At 41.8% G+C, this 20,631-nt stretch overlaps 3 protein-coding genes across 8 annotated transcripts; 1 reads left to right on the top strand and 2 right to left on the bottom strand.

The window, feature by feature from the left end:
- The first annotated feature begins 1,783 nt into the window (after nucleotides 1-1,783).
- On the top strand, nucleotides 1,784-10,545 carry LOC110486641 (branched-chain-amino-acid aminotransferase, cytosolic). 5 transcript variants are annotated; one of them, XR_016486020.1, is made up of 13 exons: nucleotides 1,817-1,971; nucleotides 2,127-2,221; nucleotides 4,054-4,125; nucleotides 4,596-4,796; nucleotides 5,047-5,157; nucleotides 5,270-5,389; nucleotides 5,763-5,926; nucleotides 6,432-6,574; nucleotides 8,020-8,105; nucleotides 8,286-8,426; nucleotides 8,525-8,599; nucleotides 8,761-10,162; nucleotides 10,234-10,545. XR_016486020.1 is itself a non-coding variant. In XM_021558396.3 (12 exons), the coding sequence occupies exons 1-12, from the start codon at nucleotides 1,935-1,937 to the stop codon at nucleotides 8,800-8,802; spliced, it is 1,287 nt and encodes a 428-aa protein (XP_021414071.1). In that variant the 5' UTR covers nucleotides 1,817-1,934; the 3' UTR covers nucleotides 8,803-10,545. The 5 variants fall into 5 exon arrangements, 3 of the variants coding, with proteins under 3 accessions (XP_021414072.1, XP_021414071.1, XP_090053010.1); XR_016486021.1 differs by lacking the exon at nucleotides 2,127-2,221 and having other exon boundaries at nucleotides 1,795-1,971; XM_021558396.3 differs by having other exon boundaries at nucleotides 8,761-10,545.
- A 54-nt stretch (nucleotides 10,546-10,599) lies between these two features.
- LOC110486642 (interferon-induced 35 kDa protein homolog) lies at nucleotides 10,600-16,595 on the bottom strand. 2 transcript variants are annotated; one of them, XM_021558398.3, is made up of 10 exons: nucleotides 16,291-16,595; nucleotides 15,865-15,901; nucleotides 15,701-15,778; nucleotides 13,143-13,301; nucleotides 12,846-12,962; nucleotides 12,582-12,729; nucleotides 12,401-12,510; nucleotides 11,989-12,175; nucleotides 11,709-11,818; nucleotides 10,600-11,340 (listed from the first exon to the last, which is right to left on the bottom strand). In XM_021558398.3, the coding sequence occupies exons 2-10, from the start codon at nucleotides 15,874-15,876 to the stop codon at nucleotides 11,131-11,133; spliced, it is 1,131 nt and encodes a 376-aa protein (XP_021414073.3). In that variant the 5' UTR covers nucleotides 15,877-15,901; nucleotides 16,291-16,595; the 3' UTR covers nucleotides 10,600-11,130. The 2 variants fall into 2 exon arrangements, with proteins under 2 accessions (XP_021414073.3, XP_021414075.3); XM_021558400.3 differs by lacking the exon at nucleotides 15,865-15,901 and having other exon boundaries at nucleotides 16,291-16,459.
- Nucleotides 16,596-17,743: 1,148 nt separating this feature from the next.
- LOC110486640 (large ribosomal subunit protein eL27) lies at nucleotides 17,744-19,483 on the bottom strand. The gene is made up of 4 exons (XM_021558395.3): nucleotides 19,401-19,483; nucleotides 19,085-19,254; nucleotides 18,530-18,640; nucleotides 17,744-18,355 (listed from the first exon to the last, which is right to left on the bottom strand). The coding sequence occupies exons 1-4, from the start codon at nucleotides 19,479-19,481 to the stop codon at nucleotides 18,307-18,309; spliced, it is 411 nt and encodes a 136-aa protein (XP_021414070.1). The 5' UTR covers nucleotides 19,482-19,483; the 3' UTR covers nucleotides 17,744-18,306.
- Nucleotides 19,484-20,631: the final 1,148 nt, after the last annotated feature.

Here is a 20,631-nt window from a genome sequence, read left to right as displayed (position 1 = left end):
ACATTTTGGGATTATGTAATCAATGGACTAATTAAACAAATACCAAAATATTGTTTTGGGGTGAAAATTGTCCTCCATGCATTAACCGAATTGAATGTAACCAAATGATGCAGATTAACGGTAAATGTACTACTGGTGACATACGTAAAGGTGAGTTTATAAAAAAGAACACTCAACAGTCAAACAATTAATACAAGCAAGGAATGCGCAAGAACTGGCGGGAGACAGCTAATCACATTCTGGAGAGCTGAGCGCATTCTGGAGAGAGATGCACCAATAATCACCCCCCCCCCCCCCCCCCCCCCTCCCCTTCTTCTTGTCTCAACATTTCAAATCTAAAATATCTTCACACATATTATAGATGCATTGCTTTTCACTGACAGCCGCATCTCAATAATTAGCTAGGCCTATTGCTACATGCGCTGCCCAAGTTGAAATGCTTCCCAACTAGGCATATAGGCCTACCTGCTTGTGATTTTAAACAATCCACTGCTATTTTTTAAAAATAAGCTAACGATCCTCTGTGGCTAAGTCATGCTTTCTGGTGAAGTATTTTGAATGATTTTAATGTTCTTCACAATGCTCCAAACTCCAGAGCACAAATCTCAGTGACATGGATTTGTCATTTGTTTTGCTACAGGGTAGAACAAATCCCCAGGAGAAATCCCCAGGAGAAATCCCCAGAGTAGGCCTAATTCAACATTAAATGAAACTAGACCAACAGGTGATTCAGGCTCCACAAAACACAGATGCCCACATTGATTAAACTTAGGTTACTTGGAATAGATTATGCAACTTCACTTATGCCAATATTTTTTATTTACAATACACACATTTTGAATACAGTAAAATACATTTGATTAGTAACAATTAGACATATATTAGACAAAATATTTTGCAACCCTCCCATAGGATAGCATCCACTTGCATGTAAGGTAAATTCATTATTTTCAGTCAGTAGGCTTAGCTACATAGGTTATGTGAGTGTGATAGCCAGAGTGCCTAGTATTTAATATACTGTATATTTCAGTGGTGCACTAGAAGAAGTTGTGAAACCCAAAGATCATAAAATGTGTGCAGTTGCATCAGCTTTCCATATGCACACCAGAGAGGAAAATGTGAAGCAATATGTTTTACTCAGCTGTAAACTTTTTGAGGATCTGGGGACCCATGCCAAATCTTTTCATTCTCCTGAGGGAGAAAAGGTGTTGTCGTGCCCTCATGACAACTGTTTTGGTGTGTTTGAACTATGATAGTTTGTTAGTGATGTGGACACCATGGAACTTGAAACTCTTGACCCGCTTCACTTCAGTCCTGTCGATATTAATGGGGGCCTGTTCGGCCTTCCTTTTCCTCATTGGCTAGAATGGTCCCACCTGATCTCGCCTCCTCCCGTCTATCTTCCATCTTTGAGGACATGCATTTCTATTTTTAGAGCTGCCACTTGACTATCTTGTTAATACAATAGACAATCTTTGTGGACACGGTATTGGACAATGCAAGTGTGCTGAATGCTGATGGACAACATTGGCATGTAAAGAAAACGAAAGGGTTCAACATATTATTATTACAAAGATTTATACAATATTACAGGAGAAATTATGCATTATATAACAAATACACATCCAAACGATGGTTACGTTGTAGTATTTAAATGCCCATGCCACCGAAAGCACGACGTCCAATCAAATAACAAGATTGCTACAACTCCCCGTTCGTAGACCAATCGTGGCCATCTCCACTCTTGGTCGTTTGAACTTGATTAACCTCGTTTATTCGAACCCATCTAACCGTGTCTGTTTTGTCCAACCAGATGGCAGAGATTCGTCACGCCTATGTCATCTTCAACAACACACTGCTGTGCTGACTATTATCATCTTCCATTATAATTTGCTGTATATTTTATTAACAATGAATTCAGTATTCATACCAGCATGTCTTCAGATGACGTCTTTATTATTTCGTGTAAAGGTAAAATAGCCTACTTGAAATTCAATGGAATTTGCAAACCTATTCTTGCACAATTTACAAATGAAATATATAAGAAATATATATCAGATACGAATTTGGACATGGTTGGTGTTTTATTATTTTAATCTCAAGAACATTGTTGTCATTATGCCAAGGTCCAATACGGAACGCACTGCTTATAGAATTTGCTCCCACACGGACACATTTACCATTCATTAGCTACGTAGCGGCGATGGCAGCTCTGAGGACGGTGAGTCCAAAGATCACTCTCTTATATCGGTATTGTCTGTTTATCTCGATCGTCTCTGTAAATAGTTAACAATGCGGGGCTAATGTGTTGAACAAGTAAGAGTTAATGGACCTCCACTATTTACTTGTTTAACTGATGTGCTACTCGTCCCGCGCTGCTTTACCTTCAGTCTATCTACACAGGCGCAGCTACTGCTTTTGGTGACGTTATTCATGTTGGCAGTGTGGACATAAAGCGTGCAGTCACATATGAATAGGCTTATGGGTGTCTTTGCGCCAGTATTCGGAGCGGGGGTGATAAATAAATGTGTGGCGTAAAAAATAGCATCTTTAAACAGATTTTCATTGTTATGCAAAATAACAATGCAGTAATGAATATTTAGGGTGGATTACATTATTCCGAATCTTTAGCCAGTCAATCTACAGATGTAAGCTTTAAAATGTGAACAGTGTTTTTTTTACGATAAAAGCGAAATCTCAATGCATGGAAATACAGTGTCAATTTACGTTTCATTGTAAAAGAGGTGGTTTTCCCTAGAAATGGCATGCCTGCTATGAGGTGTTGGCTATGTCTCCAACACACAGACACGCTCTCTCTCTCTCCGCATACCTTCACAAGACAGGCCAAAACATACAGTACCAGTCAAAAGTTTGGACACCTACTCATTCAAAGGTTTTAATTTATTTTTACTATTGTAGATTGTCTACATTGTAGGTTACTAGTGAAGACGTCAACTATGAAATAACACACGTTATGGAATCATGTCGTAACCTAAAAAGTGTTAAACAGATCAAAATATCGGACTGCCAGATGGTGAAATGTGATTCATCACACCAGAGAACGCGTTTCCACTGCTCCAGAGTCCAATGGCGGCAAGCTTTACACCACTCCAGCCGACGCTTGGCATTGCGCATGGTGATTTTAGGCTTGTGTGCGGCTGCTCGGCCGTGGAAACCCATTTCATGAAGCTCCCGACGAACAGTTCTTGTACTGTCGTTGCTTCCAGTGGCAGGTTGGAACTCGGTTGTGAGTTTTGCAATTCGAGGACAGACTATTTTTACGCGCTTCAGCACTCGGCGGTCCCGTTCTGTGAGCTTGTGTGGTCTACCACTTCACGGCTGAGACGTTGTTGCTCTTAGATGTTTCTACTTCACAATAAGAGCACTTACAGTTGACCGTTGCAGCTCTAGCAGGGCAGGAATTTGACAAACTGACTTGTTGGGAAGGGTGCATGCTATGACGGAGCCACGTTGAAAGTCACAGTCCTTCCGTAAGGCCATTCTACTACCAATGTTTGTCTATGGAGGTTGCATGGCTGTGTGCTTGATTTTATACATGTGTCAGCAATGGGTGTGGCTGAAATGGCCAAATCCACTAGTTTTGAAGGGGTGTCCACATACCTTTTTGTGTGTGTATATGTGTATATATATATATATATATATATATATATATATATATATATATATATATATATATATATATATATATATATATATATATATATATATATATATAATTTATTATTATTAGTAGTGTATTTACAGCCTACTGCTTTGCTCCAGCTGTCCCTTACACAGTGCAGGTACTGAACACTATATATATATATATATATATATATAAAATGTCACGCCAGACACGTGGTGCTTTACTGTTTTACATCTATCTACAAGAGGGACAACATTGTCACCTTGGTTGAGAAGGCAAGTTTCCAAAGTGGGAGTAGATTGTATTACAAGGTTCTTAGGTTATTTGTCATAATGTGAATTCTGATAGCCTATATTCTTTTAACTTTACAGAGATTATTAACTGTAATGTTTTCTCTTGTTTATTAGGCACTTCATGGACGGTTCATTCAAGCCATCCCCTACTCTATGGGGTCGTTGCGGTTTGCCAGCTCATTCAAGGTAATATATAAAGGAGAAGTAATGACCCTGAGACAGTTTCCTGAGTTATTGTATTACTCTATTGTCTGAGTCATCACAACCCCCAACACAGGAGGTTTTTAGGAGCTTGGTATGACTCTAAGGCACAGCTGTTTATTAACAGAGGCCGGCTGAAGCTTGTTTACAGGCAGAAGTGTCATTTGGCACGTGTTCAGTAGCCTACCAGTCAGCCCGGGGGTCTATTGATCAAACTTTTTCTTAGTCCGCCACGTGACTCTGTACCCTTTCTTCCCTTCTCTCACTTCCTTGTGCTTTGGTTATTTAATTCAGTTTAATTGAAGTGCTTAATTGGCTCCCAAGCCACCATTCATTTCCACTCCAAGCCCTTTCATTACAATAAAGAAAATCATTGTGTTCGGCCCTCGCTCTGTTCCTTTCCCCTCCTCGTCTGTCCGTCTGTCTCTTCTGCTCCGCCCCGCTTCCTGTCTCAGGCCGCAGACCTCACTATCGAGCGCAACACTGCGGGGAAGCCCAAGCCAGACCCCGCCTCCCTGGTGTTTGGCAAGCAGTTTTCAGACCACATGCTGACCGTCTATTGGTCAGAGAAAGAGGGCTGGAAGGTTCCCCAGATCAAGCCCTTTCAGAACCTGTCGCTGCACCCCGCCACCTCTGCCCTGCACTACTCCATAGAGGTGAGAGAAGGAGCCATAGTGCAGACATAGGAGACATTTGGCTATGTTAGCCTCGTAAAACCAGACAGACGTCGCAATAGTTCACATTCTGTTTCATAAAGGAAATGTGAGCGCAGTGGTCAATTTGCCTGACGAGGCTAGCACTGTCTTACTGAGACCTCGGTCCTTGATACCAGTCACCTAGCTTATTCTTTCAGAGATGGTTCATTCTGCCAGATGTATGAACAGTATGTCTGTGTCTGTCTCTCAGCTGTTTGAGGGCATGAAGGCATTCAGAGGGGTGGACAACCACATCCGTCTGTTCAGACCCAACCTGAACATGGAGAGGATGCACCGCACTGCTGAACGCAGCTGTCTCCCTGTGAGTCTCTCTCAGACCTGGTCCTGAAGAACCCCATGTAAGTGCTGGTTTTCCACTCAATTGAACTGAACCAAGTAGTTACAGGTCCTCTGTCCCTCCCATCTCTGTGTAGTTGTTTGATAAGGTGGAGCTGTTGGAGTGCATCAGGAAGCTGGTGGAGGTGGACCAGGACTGGGTCCCCTACTCCCTAGACGCCAGCCTCTACATCAGACCCACCTACATTGGGATTGAGGTGAGCACTGCTCCCCCTCTCACAGACACAGGAGACCGTCTCCATGGTTTCATATTTCACATTGGGGGTGGGGGCAGGTAGCCTAGTGGTTAGAGCATTGGGCCAGTAACTGAAAGGTTGCTAGATCGAAACCCTGAGCTGACAAGGTAAAAATCTATCGTTCTGCCCCTGAGCAAGGCAGTTAACCCACTGTTCCTTGGCCTTCATTGTAAATAAGAACTGGTTCTTAACTGACTTGCCTAGTTAAAGAAAAATAATGATCATATCTATTTTTTAACCATCTACACTTAGCCCTAGGTAGTGACATAGCGCTGTCACTGTTTCCTCCAGTAACACCCCTCTCCTTCCTCCCCTCTCCCCCTCCTGGCCTTAGCCTTCCCTGGGTGTGTCGAGGGCCAGCCAAGCCCTACTATTTTGCATCGTGGGTCCTGTAGGGCCCTACTTTACCACAGGGGCCTTCAGCCCAGTCTCTCTGCTGGCAGACCCAAGCTATGTCAGGGCCTGGAGAGGGGGGGTCGGAGCCTACAAGATGGGGGGGTGAGTATCACACTAACACACACACTTCCAAGTAGAAGTGACTCAATAATTTGCGACAGCAACAATGGGTTGCTTTGTTGCGTTGGAATTTCTGAAAAAGGAGTGGTTTCTTAATAGCTTATTAGCTATATAACAACTCTTGTATAACGTCATGGAATTATCAAGATATGGTCTGACTCTGGGGCCCCAAGTTTACTTCTGAATAGAGACAGTTTGAGGCTTATAATGTAATTGTTTAGCTATTTTAACCATGCACATTCCTCTAGACAACATGTTGGCTGCATGTTAGCTGAACATGAACTTAATGTCCTGTCTGTCCTCTGGTAGCCATGTTGTTTGACCTCTCACAAGGTCAGCCCCCCCAGCAGGAGGAGCTGTTTATGAGGGTTGTGTGTTTCCAAGGGAGCTGCCTTCTGAAATGAAATATTCCATCACCCCTCCTCTCTCCCATGTCTGTTCCTCCCTTTCACTCTCATACTTTCTGTCTCTCTCCCCTCTCTGTCAGTAACTATGGGCCTACTATAGCAGTGCAGAATGAGGCTATAAAGCAGGGCTGTCAGCAGGTCCTGTGGCTGTATGGAGAGCAGGAGGAGATCACAGAGGTCGGCACCATGAACCTCTTCATCTACTGGACGAATGAGGGAGGAGGTCTGTTTCACTGTCTATCGTCTGTACGGCGCCTTCAGAATGTATTCACAACCCTTGACTTTTTCCAAATGTTGTTACAACCTGAATTTAAAATGGATTAAATTTAGATTTTATCACTGGCCTACAATAGGCCAGAGATAATGTAAAATTAAAATCCGAAACGTCTTGAGTCAATAAGTATTCAATCCCTGGCAAGCCTAAATAAGTTCAAGTCACATACGTTGCATGGACTCACTTTGTGTGCAATAATAGTAATCAACATGATTTATTAATGATTACCTCATACACCACACATACAATTATCTGTAAGGTCCTTCAGTTGAGCAGTGAATTTCAAACACAGAATCAACCACAAAGACCAGGGAGGTTTTCCAATGCAACTATGTAGCTACTCCACAATACTAACCTAAATGACAGAGTGGGGAAAAAAAGAAGCCTGTACGAATAAAAATATTCTAAAACATTCATCCTGTTTGCAACAAGGCACTTAAGTAATACAGCAAAATATGTGGCAAAGCAATTCACTTTTTGTCCTGAATACAAAGTGTTGTGTTTAGGGCAAATCCAATACAACACATTACTGAGTACCACTCCATATTTTCAAGCATAGTGATGGCTGTATCATGTTATGGGTATGCTTGTAATTGTTAAGGACTGGGGAGGTTTTCAGGATAAAAAATAAATGGAGCTAAGCACAGGTAAAATCCTAGAGGAAAACCTGGTTGTCTGCTTTCCACCAGACACTGGGAGATTAATTCACCTTACAGCGGGACAATAACCTACAACACAAGGCCAACTCTACCTCAAAATAAGACTCAATGTTTCTGAGTAGCCGAGTTACAGTTTTGACTTACATCTACTTGAAAATCTATGTCAGGACCTGAAAGTGGTTGTCTAGCAATGATCAATAACCAATTTGACAGAGCTTGAAGAATTTTGGAAAGAATAATGGGCAAATGTTGCACAATCCAGGTGGGTAAAGCTCTTAGAGATTTACAGACTCACAGCTGTAATAACTGCCGAAGGTGCTTCGACAAAGTGTTGACTCGGGTATGTACACGTAAATGAGATTTCTGTATTTCATTTTCAATAAATGTGCAAAAATGTGCTTTTCACTTTGTCATTGTGGGGTATTGTGTGTAGATTGAGAGATTTTAGAAAAATATTTAATCAATTTTGAATTCAGGCTGTAACACACACAAATGCAGACTAGGTGAAGGGGTATGAATACTTTCTGAAGGTACCGTATGTCTGTTTGACTGTCTCTAGTCTGTATGTCTGTTTGTTCGCTTAGTGTCTGTCTAGACTGTCAAAATAGGCTGTGTCAGTGCTTCCCCCTGTTGGATGTTAATGTTTCTGTTCAACTTGAAATGGTGAATTCTGTTCAACTCCAAACAACGGTGTACAGCTTATGTATGTGAGTAAGAGTACCTGTTTGTATGCAGAGAGAGAGTTGCTGACTCCTCCTCTAGATGGCATCATTCTCCCAGGAGTCACCAGACAGTCTCTGCTAGACCTGGCCAGAGAATGGGTAAGTAGGGGAGGAAGAGGGAGGTTATAATGAGAAAAGATCAAAGTTATTTGAGAACCAATAGAGAGGATTTAAGACCAGTGTAATCCATTGACATAGAAGACAAAAGATGGTTAGCAGAATTATTTTATTGGAATTCTAGTGATTGACAGTCATACGGACTTGTTTTGTTTCCTTCAGGGAGAGTTCAAAGTGACAGAGCGCACCATGGGCATGAAGGAGCTGCTCGGTGCTCTGGACTCAGGCAGGATTACGGAGGTGTTTGGTGCCGGGACGGCGTGTGTGGTCTGTCCCGTCGGCAGCCTGCTCTACAAAGGGAAGGTAACCACAAGCCTTGGTGTATTTACATTTTTCTGAAACCCTTTTGTTTTGCCCTCAAACAAAATGCTCCAGATTATATTCTCTCTCCCCTCCCTCAGACCTACCAAATTCCTACAATGCAGAATGGTCCAGACCTGGCCAAGCGATTCCACAAAGAGCTGACAGACATGCAGGTAAGCAGGTCTGCCCTAATGCTTGCTTTGACCCTTTAAACAGAGTACTTCCCTCCGATATTAATTAGAACTAAATACATTTTGCTCTAAGCAACAAAATAAAGATGATGCTCTTTTTTTGTTTCCACTCTTCACTTCTTCTGGCGCCATCCATTCCTCAGTATGGCCGGAAACAGAGTGAATGGGCACCACTGGTCGTTTAATTGGCAGTTTGCACATGCCAATCATATCGCGACCAGTCCCCTGCTCCATCTTCAAGACCAGCAGCTTCAGCACAACCCATAATGCACTCCTTCTGATAGGCTGGCAGACCGGCAGAGATGAACAGGTCACGTCTGTTACTCCTGGTGTTTCTGCGGGGACTTGTAAAGGGATAGGGTTAGTCTGTCATTCAAATGTTGCAACTTGCATGGAATACCGACAGTTACACAATACTGTATAAGTAATGCTGTGAAATGGCCGCAGCCTCGGTTCAACCTACCTAGTCTAGTCTGTATTAGGAACAAAGTCAGTCTTCTTCCTATTCAGTCCTTTATCATACTGTAGCACAGGTTACAGAAGAAATCGTCCTCCAAGCTTTTTAATAAACACTACCTGAGATGGTCTATAGGGTTGTCCATGCTATTAGACACAAACTGATGTATTGTTGTAATAGTTTAAATATGCAATACGCACAACTATTGTAGGGGATTACTGGTAAGTTATTGGTCATTTGCAATATGGGAATAACTTTTTACAGGTACTTAATAGGAACAATTGAGTCTGTTAGACATTTTCACTGGCTGACATCATAAGGAACGTGTTGACTGTAGGAACGGATCAGATCAAAACCACGTCACAGGATTTGTTACTTTCTAAATATCACTATAACCTGAGGAAGTAGATTATGATTTAAAATATTTTTGTTGTTGTAGAACCTATGCATATCAGGCCAGGAATACAAATGGTTATACATACCATATTGACACCAGAGGTGCTTTTCAACAATCTCCTAGAAATGAGTTTACACTGACCTTAGTTTGATTTAAGTCAAGTGTGCATGTGTGTGACTGAGCAGAAGAAAGTCAGTCAAGTGATCGCGTGTCTTTCTGGATTGGAAAGATGCCACTAAGAAAGTGATGTTGAAAAGATTGAGATTGAAATGAAGAGGTCCAAGTGAACTCAAGCATACACAAAGAGGTTAGCTATAGCTACATGATATACTTAAGCAATAAGGCCCGAGGTATATGGCCAATATACCATGGCTAAGGGCTGTTCATATACGCAACGCGGAGTGCCTGGATTCAGCCTGTAGTCGTGATATATTGGCCATATACCACAAACCCCTTTGATGTCTTATTAAGCATCAAGGCACGAGGAAGTGTGGTATATGGCCAATATACCCCAGCTAAGGGCTGTCATATCCGTGGTATACGGTCTGATAAACCACGGCTGTCAGCCAACCAGTTTATAATGTAGACTTCGGAGTACGAGAGAGACCACGTTCAATAGATGCTATAGACTGTCTGACTTCTGCACTAGGTTGTGTGTAATCATTATGTAAACTTAAGGTAACAATGAGTAGTTATTTTTGTCTGTGGGTTTATCTTGTCAATTGGAACAACCGTCTTCCCAATTATTAACTGTATATCCAGGTTTATGTCCTCACCCTGCTGCTTTCCTTTCTATTAATGTATTTGCCTCTTTCATATCGCTTGGTTTTCTCCATTCCTCCCTAAGTGCCTGACCGGGTGTGTGGACTGTCGTTGTCCTGTGGATCTAACTTGTTTTTAGTGGTTGCACTAGGCTATCCTGCTGGATCTTTGTGTTTTTGTTGTGGGACATTGTTACTAGATTTTTACAATAAACTCCATCTGTGTTCCATTGTCTGACTGGATGTGGTTTTGCTAAACTATTTGTACTGCTTTGATGCTCATGTACTTTACTCGATTAAAACTTAAATCTCACATTGTCAGTGTAGTCCCTTCTCAGTAATAATGAACGAACCACACACACCATCGTAATGTCTGACTTGGTTCATTGGACAGACTTTATTACAATCACTGATTCTGACAGAAAACAATAAAATACCACGATTATAGAACACTAAATATTTACCCCTTTAGAGAGCTGTAGAATACACATTCCTTCTAAATGTTAACTTGAAGATATCTAAATTAGTGTTGTCAAGCATAATTTACATTTCTTTGGCAACTTTTGTTCTGAGTATTTTTTCTTCACTAAAAACGTTTCACCCAAAATGATCTGCATACATAATCAGAAATGCTGTATAAATAGATGGTTCTACCAAATGATGTTTTAAAACAGGAAAAGACAACCTCAGACAAAAGCTTTGGCACAGTGCCAACCCCTAAGATTAGCATTGGATTGAAAGATGAGATCATACCTCTATCAGAACATGCTGATAGCAGGCCAGGATTAGATCCCCTGGCTGGATTTAACTGATCCTGTACTGAGATGGGAAAGATGAGCAGCAATAGAAATGTGTCTGTTGAGCTCACTAGGGGGAGGGCTATCAGTGCCTGGCCCTCTCACTGGCTCTGGTCTTCAGTGGGACAGTCCTCCTCGAACAGGGCCAGGGTGTGCTGCCCCAGGGGGTTGTAGAGGAAGGCGTCCACCTCTCCCCCACCGTTACTGGTCTTCTGGAAGTGGATCTCCAGCAGGTCCTGCAGGTTCTCCTGCTCCATAACGGCAGGGATGCCAGTCAGCAGCACAGTACGCCCACATGCTGACAGCCGTGTCTGGTAGAGGGGTCAGATTGGAGGATATTGCTTTACTGCAGACAGCTTCTAGACACTAATGGTTAGACTAGCTTGTAAGTCCCAAACAATGAGTTAAGCACCTATTATCTTGTGTATAGGGCCTTGAGTTTCCTAATTGAATAACAATCCCATTGTAGTTGTAACTTGTAACCAAATTTGAATGGGGGCACAACCACAGGCTGATACTGTGTATGGTTTATAACATTACTCTCAGAATTGATTTCACTAGGCATAAAGGTATTTCTGCTGATAGTGTAGTTGGCCTATGATAAATTGCTTATTTTATAGTCTGGTTGTCATGGAGTTAAAGGGATAAACTCATGGCCATGAACATGAAATCTGCTTACCTGGAAACTTGTGATCTCTCCGTTCAGAAATGGAGTCACCTTCACACTGTGCTTCCTCCCTTTTTCAAACTCCACATCGTGGTACAGCTTGCCAGTCAGGCCTTTGGCAACTGTGGTAAACAATGCACAGTACGCTCAGATAATCAAAAGTTGTACATTTCTCATTATATAAAGTCAGAAGGAATGGACAGAAATAACATTATGATGAAAATTCATTAGTCTGAGCTTTTTCCCTTTATGAAGAAAACTACATTTTCCAACAGGAACTTGACTTGCGTACTATTGTTTTCTGTAAAAGTGATGACCACGTTGCCAGAATCATGCAGCATGTCAGACTCTTCCACCTCCCCCCCTCCATTCTTGCTCTTGGCAAAGTGGATCTCCAGTTTGTCAAGTAAGCGGTCCTCCCCGGCCTTCTTGGGCAGGTTGGAAACCAGGATACGGCGGGAACATACCTCGGTGTCCATCTGAGGTAGAGAGACAGGTGCACACACAGACACTGGTTCACACAAAGGAATGCAATGACATACATACAAATGAAATAAACTAACTGGATGTAATCCAAGTTATTCTGCACATGGCACTGTTCATAACAGAGCCACAGTGTTGTTCAGGCCCTTGTATTGCACTCATTACATCATCTTCCTGACACCTAAACACTAGTGAATGGAGATGGGTCTCTGTGGTTGTACCTCTACTTGACAGGGCACCAGCAGCTGTACGGGCTTGGCCTCCAGAGTGATGGCACAATCCCTGCACAGATCCACCTTATGCTCCCTCAGGCTCAGGATCTTCTGGGCCACTGTGGAGGAAAGGCGGTATAATAACCACCTAAATAAAATAGGTGCTACAGAGTGAAGGTTTCAGTCTTACCTTCCTCATCCTCAAAAGTGATCAGTGCAGTGCCCTCCTCCATTGGATACACTATATGTGGTTTCACATTAAAATTGAGTGTGTTTGCGCCATCACCCGTTTCTCCAGTGAACACAACCTTCTTTTCAGGCACTGCAGCAGTAGACACCTAAAAACCAAGAGAGACCATCTTCAATAGTCAACCAAATCTCAACACACATACTACAGTACACAGCCACACTAAGACTAATAATACAGCTCCTGAGTTTTGGGGTGTGGCCCTACATCAGTCTGCTGCTTGAGGTGGTGGGTGCTCTCCTCCTCAAGCTGCAGTTCTTCCTCTGCTCTCTGGATCTCCCTCTTCAGTCTACTCTCCTCATCATGCAGGGCAGCTATCTTCTTCTGCAGAGAAACATTACTCCTATCAGTCATTCAGGCAGAATCCAAAACCTCTATCAAGACCTCTCTCAACCCCGCAAAAAGCCACTAAGTATAGGAAAAGCGAAATATAGTGATATCCCAAGACAAATGTTAATTCTAGTGTTGATCTTCGGTTTAGTGGTTTGCGAGAGGTTGTCATACCCTTTCAGAGTCTACATCCCTGGCTTGGTTGTTGTCATCCTCTTCCAGAGATATCCTCAGTTTGACTACGCGTTGTCTGAACTGATTAGCAAGGTCCTCCTGGTCATCCCTGGCTCTGGACAGGTCCTGCTGCTCCTTCAGCAACTGATTGTGTTGAACCTGAGAACACAGATTCTATGAGGCCCTTGAGCCATAGGCTACACTCACAAACCAAGGAGATTAAATATGCATTAATTATTATACAGTAGACAAAGCCTCTCTTTCTCTAACGCTCTCTATATATCTATATATACACACACAGTGGCTTGCGAAAGTATTCACCCCCTTGGCATTTTTTCTATTTTGTTGCCTTACAACCTGGAATTAAAATAGATTTTTTGGGGGGTTTGTATCATTTGATTTACACAACATGCCTACCACTTTGAAAACAAACAAGAAACAAGACAAAAAAAATAGAAAACTTGAGCGTGCATAACTATTCACCCCCCCAAAGTCAATACTTTGTAGAGCCACCTTTTGCAGCAATTACAGCTGCAAGTCTCTTGGGGTATGTCTCTATAAGCTTGGCACATCTAGCCACTGGGATTTTTGCCCATTCTTCAAGGTAAAACTGCTCCAGCTCCTTCAAGTTGGATGGGTTCCGCTGGTGTACAGCAATCTTTAAGTCATATCACAGATTCTCAACTGGATTGAGGTCGGGGCTTTGACTAGGCCATTCCAAGACATTTAAATGTTTCCCCTTAAACCGCTCAAGTGTTGCTTTAGCAGTATGCTTAGGGTCATTGTCCTGCTGGAAGGTGAACCTCCATCTCGGTTTCAAATCTCTGGAAGACTGAAACAGGTTTCCCTCAATAATTTCCCTGTATTTAGCGCCATCCATCATTCCTTCAATTCTGACCAGCTTCCCAATCCCTACCGATGAAAAACATCCCCACAGCATGATGCTGCCACCACCATGCTTCACTGTGGTTGTGGTGTACTCGGGGTGATGAGAGGTGTTGGGTTTGCGCCAGATATAGTTTTCCTTGATGGCCAAAAAACGACATTTTAGTCTCATCTGACCAGAGTACCTTCTTCCATATGCTTGGGGAGTCTCCCACATGCCGTTCGGCGAACACCAAACATGTTTGCTTATTTTTTTCTTTAAGCAATGGATTTTTTCTTGCCACTCTTCCATAAAGCCCAGCTCTGTTGAGTGTACGGCTTAAAGTGGTCCTATGGACAGATACTCCAATTTCCACTGTGGAGCTTTGCAGCTCCTTCAAGGTTATCTTTGGTCTCTTTGTTGCCTCTCTGCTTAATGCCTGTGAGTTTTGGTGGGCGGCCCTCTCTTGGCAGGTTTGTTGTGGTGCCATATTCTTCACATTTTTAAATAATGGATTTAATGGTGCTCCGTGGGATGTTCAAAATGTCTGATATTTTTTTATAACCCAACCCTGATCTGTGCTTCTCCACAACTTTGTCCCTGAACTGTTTGGAGAGCACCTTGGTCTCCATGGTGCCACTTGCTTGGTGGTGCCACTTTCTTGGCAGTGTTGCAGCCTTTCAGAACAGTTATATATATATATATATATATATATATATATATATATATATATATATATATATATATATATATATATATATATATATATATATATATATATATATATATATATATATATATATATATATATATATATATATATATATATATATATATATACATACATACATACATACATACATACATACATACATACACTTAGATCGCACACAGGTGGACTTTATTTAATTAATTATGTGGCTTCTGAAGGTAATTGGTTACACCAGATCTTATTTAGGGGCTTCTTAGCAAAGGGGGTGAATACATATACACGATCCACCTTTCCATTTGTATGGTTATTTTTTCCATTTCACTTCACCAATTTGGACTATTTTGTGTATGTCCATTACATGAAATCCAAATAAATAAATAAAAATGTACAGGTTGTATTGCAACAAAATAGGAAAAATGCTAAGGGGGATGAATACTTTTGCAAGGCACTGTGTGTGTATATATATATATATATATATATATATATATATATATATATATATATATATATATATATATTACATTTATTTTGCAATTCAAACTTTGTCACATGCACCGAATACAACAGATGTAGGTAGACCTTACCGTGACATGCTTACTTAACCAACAATGAGAAAGAGTTAAGAAAATATTTACCAATTATAAAAAGTAACAATAAAATAACAATAAGGAGGCATTATACAGTGGGTACCGGGTCAAATAGTCAAGGAAATGTGTACATGTAGGTAGGGGTAAAGTGACTATGAATAGATAAACAGCGAGTAGCAGCAGTGTTAAAAACAAATGTAAATAGTCCTGGTGGCCATTTCATTGTCTTCTGGCTTGGGGGTAGAAGCAGTTAAGGAGCCTTTTGGTCCTAGACTTGGCACTCGGGTACCGCTTGCCATGTGGTAGCAGAAAGAACAGTCTATGACTTGTGTGACTGGAGTCAGACAAGTTTTGGGGCTTTCCCAATCAATATCCTTTCTTTGGTCAAATATACCTTGCATTTGCTGATAGCATGTAGGATTCCATCCAAGGTGTTTTGTGATCCCTGGGTGTCTGTCATTAAGGGAAAATCCTGAAAAACAATTCCATTCAATTCCATTAGGTCAGCCGCCTGTTAATAAAAATGATAGGACTCACTGAAGATGGGGTCCCCCTTACCTCATCACACATGACTGTCGGAGAAATTGACGCTAATCTGTAAAGAGTATAAAATGTCGTGGAAAATGTGTTTATAATGAAAAAGAGCTGTGCTAGATCAATTAGTGGAAGAATATCAGAATTGGGCTGGCTGTCTAAACGTAGCCAACGTCTCCACTGACGAGTGTAGGCTACACTTCATAAAATGATAAGTAGTTTGAAACGATCTAGTTTAAAGCTTTCGGTATTCATATAGGCTAATGTTACACATTCCTTTTTAATTCGGCCCAACTATCAACGCGTCCAAGTACCATTGACCGTTCATTTTAAATCTTTAATTTAAAAAAGTATGACTCTTAACACATATCCAATCCATTTTAAATTAAAATTAGTTTAAAGTCATTTAGTTACGATTTTATAGAAGACAAAGCTGAGTAAACCACTTACCGTAGTTAGTTAGCTGTTGTGTAATGGTACGTCTTTTTCTTTCAGTTTCAGTTTCTTCAATCCGACACGGCAGATTTCGACAAGAGGTAGGCACTTGGGTAGCCCTTACGCGCACTCATTAAATCCTTGCTTATGCTCCAGCACAGCACTCAATACATCAGCTTTTACTGAATATATATATATATAAATGCAGCAAAAAAAGAAACGTCCTCTCACTGTCAACTGCGTTTATTTTCAGCAAACCTAACATGTGTAAATATGTGTATGAATATAACAAGATTCAACAACGGAGACATAAACTGAACAAGTTCCACACATGTGACTAGCAGAAATTGAATAATGTGTCCCTGAACTGGCAAATCAAAAGTAACAGTCTGGTGTGGCCACCAGCTGCATTAAGTACTGCAGTGCATCTCCTCCTCATGGACTGCACCAGATTTGCCAGTTCTTGCTGTGAGATGTTACCCCACTCTTCCACCAAGGCACCTGCAAGTTCCAGGACATTTCTGGGTGGAATGGCCCTGGCCCTCACCCTCACATCCAACAGGTCCCAGACGTGCTCAATGGGATTGAGATCCGGGCTCTTCGCTGGCCATGGCAGAACATTGACATTCCTGTCTTGTAGGAAATCACACACAGAATGAGCAGTATGGCTGGTGAGATTGTCATGCTGGAGGGTCATGTCAGGATGAGCCTGCAGGAAGGGTACCACATGAGGGAGGAGGATGTCGTCCCTGTTACGCACAGCGTTGAGATTGCCTGCAATGACGACAAGCTCAGTCCATGACGGACCCTCCACCTCCAAATTGATCCAATGCCAGAGTACAGGCCTCAGTGTAACACTCATTCCTTCGAAGATAAACGCGAATCCGACCATCACACAAAACTGTGACTCGTCAGTGTAGAGCACTTTTTACCAGTCCTCTCCGGTCCACGTTGTTGCCGGTGATGACCTGCCTTACAACAGGCCTACAAGCCCTCAGTCCAACCTCTCTCAGCCTATTGCGGACAGTCTGAGCACTGATGGAGAGATTGTGCGTTCCTGGTGTTGTTGAGCATTCTGTCACTGTGAGGACGATCAGCTCGCCGTCCTGTCTCCCTGTAGAGGTCTTAGGCAATACAATACGGACATTGCAATTTATTGCCCTGGCCACATCCGCAGTCCTCATGCCTCCTTGCAGCATGCCGGAAATTTTTTTTGCAGATGAGCAGGGACCACAGGCATCTTTCTTTGTTTCAGTCAGTAGAAAGGCCTCTTTAGTGTCCTAAGTTTTCATAACTGTGACCTTAGTGTCCTAACGACCATTCCACAGGTTCATTGTTTATGGTTCATTGAACAAGCATGGGAAAGTGTTTAAACCCTTCACAATGATCTGTGAAGTTATTTGGATTTTTACAAATTATCCCTTGAAAGACAGGGTCCTGAAAAAAGGGACATTTTTTGTCTGACTTATTTTTTTTATTTTTTTATTTAACCTTTATTTAACCAGGCAAGTCAGTTAAGAACAAATTCTTATTTTCAATGACGGCCTGGGAACGGTGGGTTAACTGCCTGTTCAGGGGCAGAACGACAGATTTGTACCTTGTCAGCTCGGGGGTTTGAACTCCCAACCTTCCGGTTACTAGTCCAACACTAACCACTAGGCTACCCTGCCGCCCCAGGTGTGCTAGTGGCTGGAAAACATGCATCCAGTAGCTTGTTGACCACTGTGCCATACTGATACCATTAGACCAATATGATAGTGTGGAAATGGATATGAGCAAAATGTAAAAGGACAAGCTTGTACTTTCCAGTGTTTCCACTTGTCAATGCCATGTTCACACAAGTCTGGTTGGGCCAATAAGTTAATTCATGACATTATCATTAACAAGCAGTTTTTGTAAACACCTTTCTACTGCTTTTTATGAGGCAATAAGCAGCTGTATTGCTTAATCTCCAACACTTGTCAATAAAACCACAAATGAAAACACCAGTCAAGATTTTTTTATACATTTATTAGTGAAACCAATGAACGCCTAGAATCTAAGCTTCTGGAAGAACCATTTGTTCTTCCCTGTCTTGTATCTGTGGATAGAAAAAAAAAACATTTTAGAAAAGGTTTACAATGGAGACGAAAAAGCCTGCTATTTTATTATCCTATAGTAGTTAAGCTACTTGTATCATGTGTCAGATATTATCAGGACAAAGAACCTGTGCATTTCTCACAAGTCCTGGTTCCTGGTGTGGGAAAAGACTCACCTCTCCTCAAACTTAATCTTGGCCTCCCGTCTGGCTTTGCGTTTCAGGGCAGGGTCTCTGAAGACATCCTTGTTGACGACAGTTTTGTCCAGAGGAATGTCCACAGAGTATCTGAGCACAAGGAAAAACACAGCAAGAGACTTAGTAAGACACCTACATCAAATTCCTATAAAAAAAGGACAAACACGAGTGGATAACACTTTTCCATCAACTACTCTGAACATTCCAAGAATCAAGAATGAAAATCAAACCATCTATCAAGTTTACTAATGCATGCAGAGAAGAAATGTGTTGAGAAGCCAGACTTCACTAGCGTGCTGGTCAGCTCAGAACATGGCTTAGGAGTGTGAAAGGGTAGTTCACCACATCAAACAGAAAAGGGTCCAGTCTGTACACATTGACATTGCATCCTACTTAATAGATCCCTGTCAGTTTGGCCACTTCTAGAATTCCATAAAAATGTAGACATGGATGCAATACTGCTAGTCACCTACAGTTTAGTCAGCAGGTAGCCACCTAAACAAACCATTACTCCCATGTCCACCTGGCACTGACCTGGTTGGCATGAGGTGATTGTAGTTGTACACCTTTACGAAGGCCTTGATCTTGGACCTCTTGGCAACCTTCTTCTTGCCCATGGTTGTGGTCACTTTGCGGGGGTAGCGGTCAATGCCCGAGACCAGTGCGTGGCTATAAGGGCGGTCTGAGGTGCCATCATCAATGTTCTGTAGGAAGAGAATCCATATCTAGTTAGCTGTTCAGTTACCAGTGTTTATGGACCACATTTCAAGAGGATTATCCAAGCAAACAGTAACTAATCAAACTGGGAGTGAAATATGCACATTTAGCAATAGCTCAGGAGCAAACTTACCTTGACTATAACAGCTTTACGACCAGCGTAGCGCCCAGCAAGGACCATCACCACCTTCCCAGGTTTCATGAACTTGCCCATCTCTGGGTGACAAGAGGAGTTATAAAAGAAAAGCACTATTACTAACACAAGACGCCATGGAATGATCAATGTGGGACAATATTTACTGCTTCTAGATATCAGTAGTATCTTTGTTATCTACGGAATACCGGTATGCTATTACCTAAACTAGCTACGTCAGCTTGGACGTCAGATGACCAATGACTGAACGCGATTGCAAGAGCAACGACGTACATTAGCAAAGTAATGTAATGAAAAACAGTATTTTATGAAAAGTTAAATTACATGTCTTAACCAACGTTATTTTGCGGTTTTTCAGCCTTGAGTAAATTTTGACTCGTTCTATTGCCCAGCCCAGCTAGACAGCCATCGCTGTTTATTTACCTAGCTAGCTTATTAATGTTACCATTCAGGTGAGATGTTGTATACATTCATACATTTAAATAGGCAACCGAACGCCATTAACCGAGCACATTGTGGTTATCCGATTATATAAATTACATAACCGAAGTGGTTGGTTTTGAATCGACATGAACCCTCAACAAGCAAGCTGCCATGTTGAAACGCTAGCTATATGGATAGCGGACACTATATAAAAGTACACCTATTTCCAATATAAATGTCAAATTTAGGGAAATTATCCCCAAACCCGGATCTTAAACGTATACTTTAGGGTAAAACAACTATTAAAAAGTATGTAAACGTCAGGATTTATCAAGATGGTTGAAGATTATTGCGTTGAGAAATTCACTCACTGGTGCTATTCTGTGGCCACCGCTAGCAGGAAAGGAAGTTGAGAAGATTTTCGTGACCTTTCACATCAAATCAATGATGCGTCATTTCCGCCGAGCGGAACACCTCTTTGCTCAGAACTGGTAAAGGTGGCATGAAAACCTTTACAGGTCTCAATTTTCGGAAGATGGTTGTGAAAGCTACATTTGCCACATTCAGAATTATGTCCCTGTAATTGAGGATGATTTCCACTCAGTTTGCGATTCACCTGTGTCAACTGAAGAAATTAGAGAGGCTCTGAATTCAATGAAAAAAGGCACATCACCTGGCCCTGATGGCCTGTCAGTTGAATTCTATAGACAGTTTTGGGACTTACTACACAACACGATTTTCAATATGTTTCAAGATTACATTAAAATGGGGAAATGGTCTCCACTAT

The sequence above is a fragment of the Oncorhynchus mykiss genome, chromosome 13, assembly GCF_057628025.1.
Source record: "Oncorhynchus mykiss isolate SJ-2025 chromosome 13, ASM5762802v1, whole genome shotgun sequence".
NCBI classification, from domain to species: Eukaryota; Metazoa; Chordata; class Actinopteri; order Salmoniformes; family Salmonidae; genus Oncorhynchus; species Oncorhynchus mykiss.
This window is presented reverse-complemented; position numbering and strand designations above follow the sequence as displayed.

What these genes read in the sequence shown, in the direction of transcription:
- LOC110486641 (XM_021558396.3), top strand. Translation starts at nt 1,935, where the DNA reads ATGTCTTCAGATGACGTCTTTATTATTTCGTGTAAAG. An exon ending in CGATGGCAGCTCTGAGGACG is followed by an intron (nt 2,222 to 4,053) that starts GTGAGTCCAAAG and finishes CTTGTTTATTAG; the next exon opens with GCACTTCATGGACGGTTCAT. An exon ending in CTGGACGAATGAGGGAGGAG is followed by an intron (nt 6,575 to 8,019) that starts GTCTGTTTCACT and finishes GTTTGTATGCAG; the next exon opens with AGAGAGAGTTGCTGACTCCT.
- LOC110486640 (XM_021558395.3), bottom strand. Translation starts at nt 19,481, where the DNA reads ATGGGCAAGTTCATGAAACCTGGGAAGGTGGTGATGGTCCTTGCTGGG. An exon ending in GTAAAGCTGTTATAGTCAAG is followed by an intron (nt 19,255 to 19,400) that starts GTAAGTTTGCTC and finishes CTCTTCCTACAG; the next exon opens with AACATTGATGATGGCACCTC. An exon ending in AATCACCTCATGCCAACCAG is followed by an intron (nt 18,641 to 19,084) that starts GTCAGTGCCAGG and finishes CCTTGTGCTCAG; the next exon opens with ATACTCTGTGGACATTCCTC.
- LOC110486642 (XM_021558398.3), bottom strand. An exon ending in ATGCTATCAGCAAATGCAAG is followed by an intron (nt 13,302 to 15,700) that starts GTATATTTGACC and finishes CTGTGTTCTCAG; the next exon opens with GTTCAACACAATCAGTTGCT. An exon ending in ACCTCAAGCAGCAGACTGAT is followed by an intron (nt 12,730 to 12,845) that starts GTAGGGCCACAC and finishes CTTGGTTTTTAG; the next exon opens with GTGTCTACTGCTGCAGTGCC.